The sequence below is a fragment of the Penaeus monodon genome, chromosome 22 (assembly GCF_015228065.2).
Source record: "Penaeus monodon isolate SGIC_2016 chromosome 22, NSTDA_Pmon_1, whole genome shotgun sequence".
NCBI classification, from domain to species: Eukaryota; Metazoa; Arthropoda; class Malacostraca; order Decapoda; family Penaeidae; genus Penaeus; species Penaeus monodon.
The window spans coordinates 27,993,722-27,993,938 of NC_051407.1; the positions used below are offsets into that span (position 1 = coordinate 27,993,722).

Genomic DNA, 217 nt, shown 5'->3' on the forward strand with positions numbered 1-217 from the left:
GGCCCTCTTCCCCCGCAGGTGGAGGACGTGGAGTGCGAGGAGGAGGGCAGCGAGGCCTCGGAGGCGACGGAGGGCGGCGCCACCTCGCCCGTCACGCCCACCATCGACACCATTCTGTCCTCGCTTAGTTGGGCTGACCAGGTGAGTGGCGGGTGGGGAGAGGAGGGGGTTGGGGAAAGGGCGGTTTAAAGGGGAGGGGGAAATAAGTGGGCTTGAG

At 67.3% G+C, this 217-nt stretch overlaps 1 protein-coding gene across 1 annotated transcript in view; it reads left to right on the forward strand.

The window, feature by feature from the left end:
* LOC119587069 (S phase cyclin A-associated protein in the endoplasmic reticulum-like) overlaps nt 1-217 on the forward strand; it is a gene marked incomplete at its 5' end in the record, with an annotated part of 62,059 nt that overhangs the window by 48,158 nt on the left and 13,684 nt on the right. Inside the window, 1 exon segment of the mRNA XM_037935816.1 lies at nt 19-141. Coding sequence (XP_037791744.1) covers nt 19-141 — 123 coding nt within the window.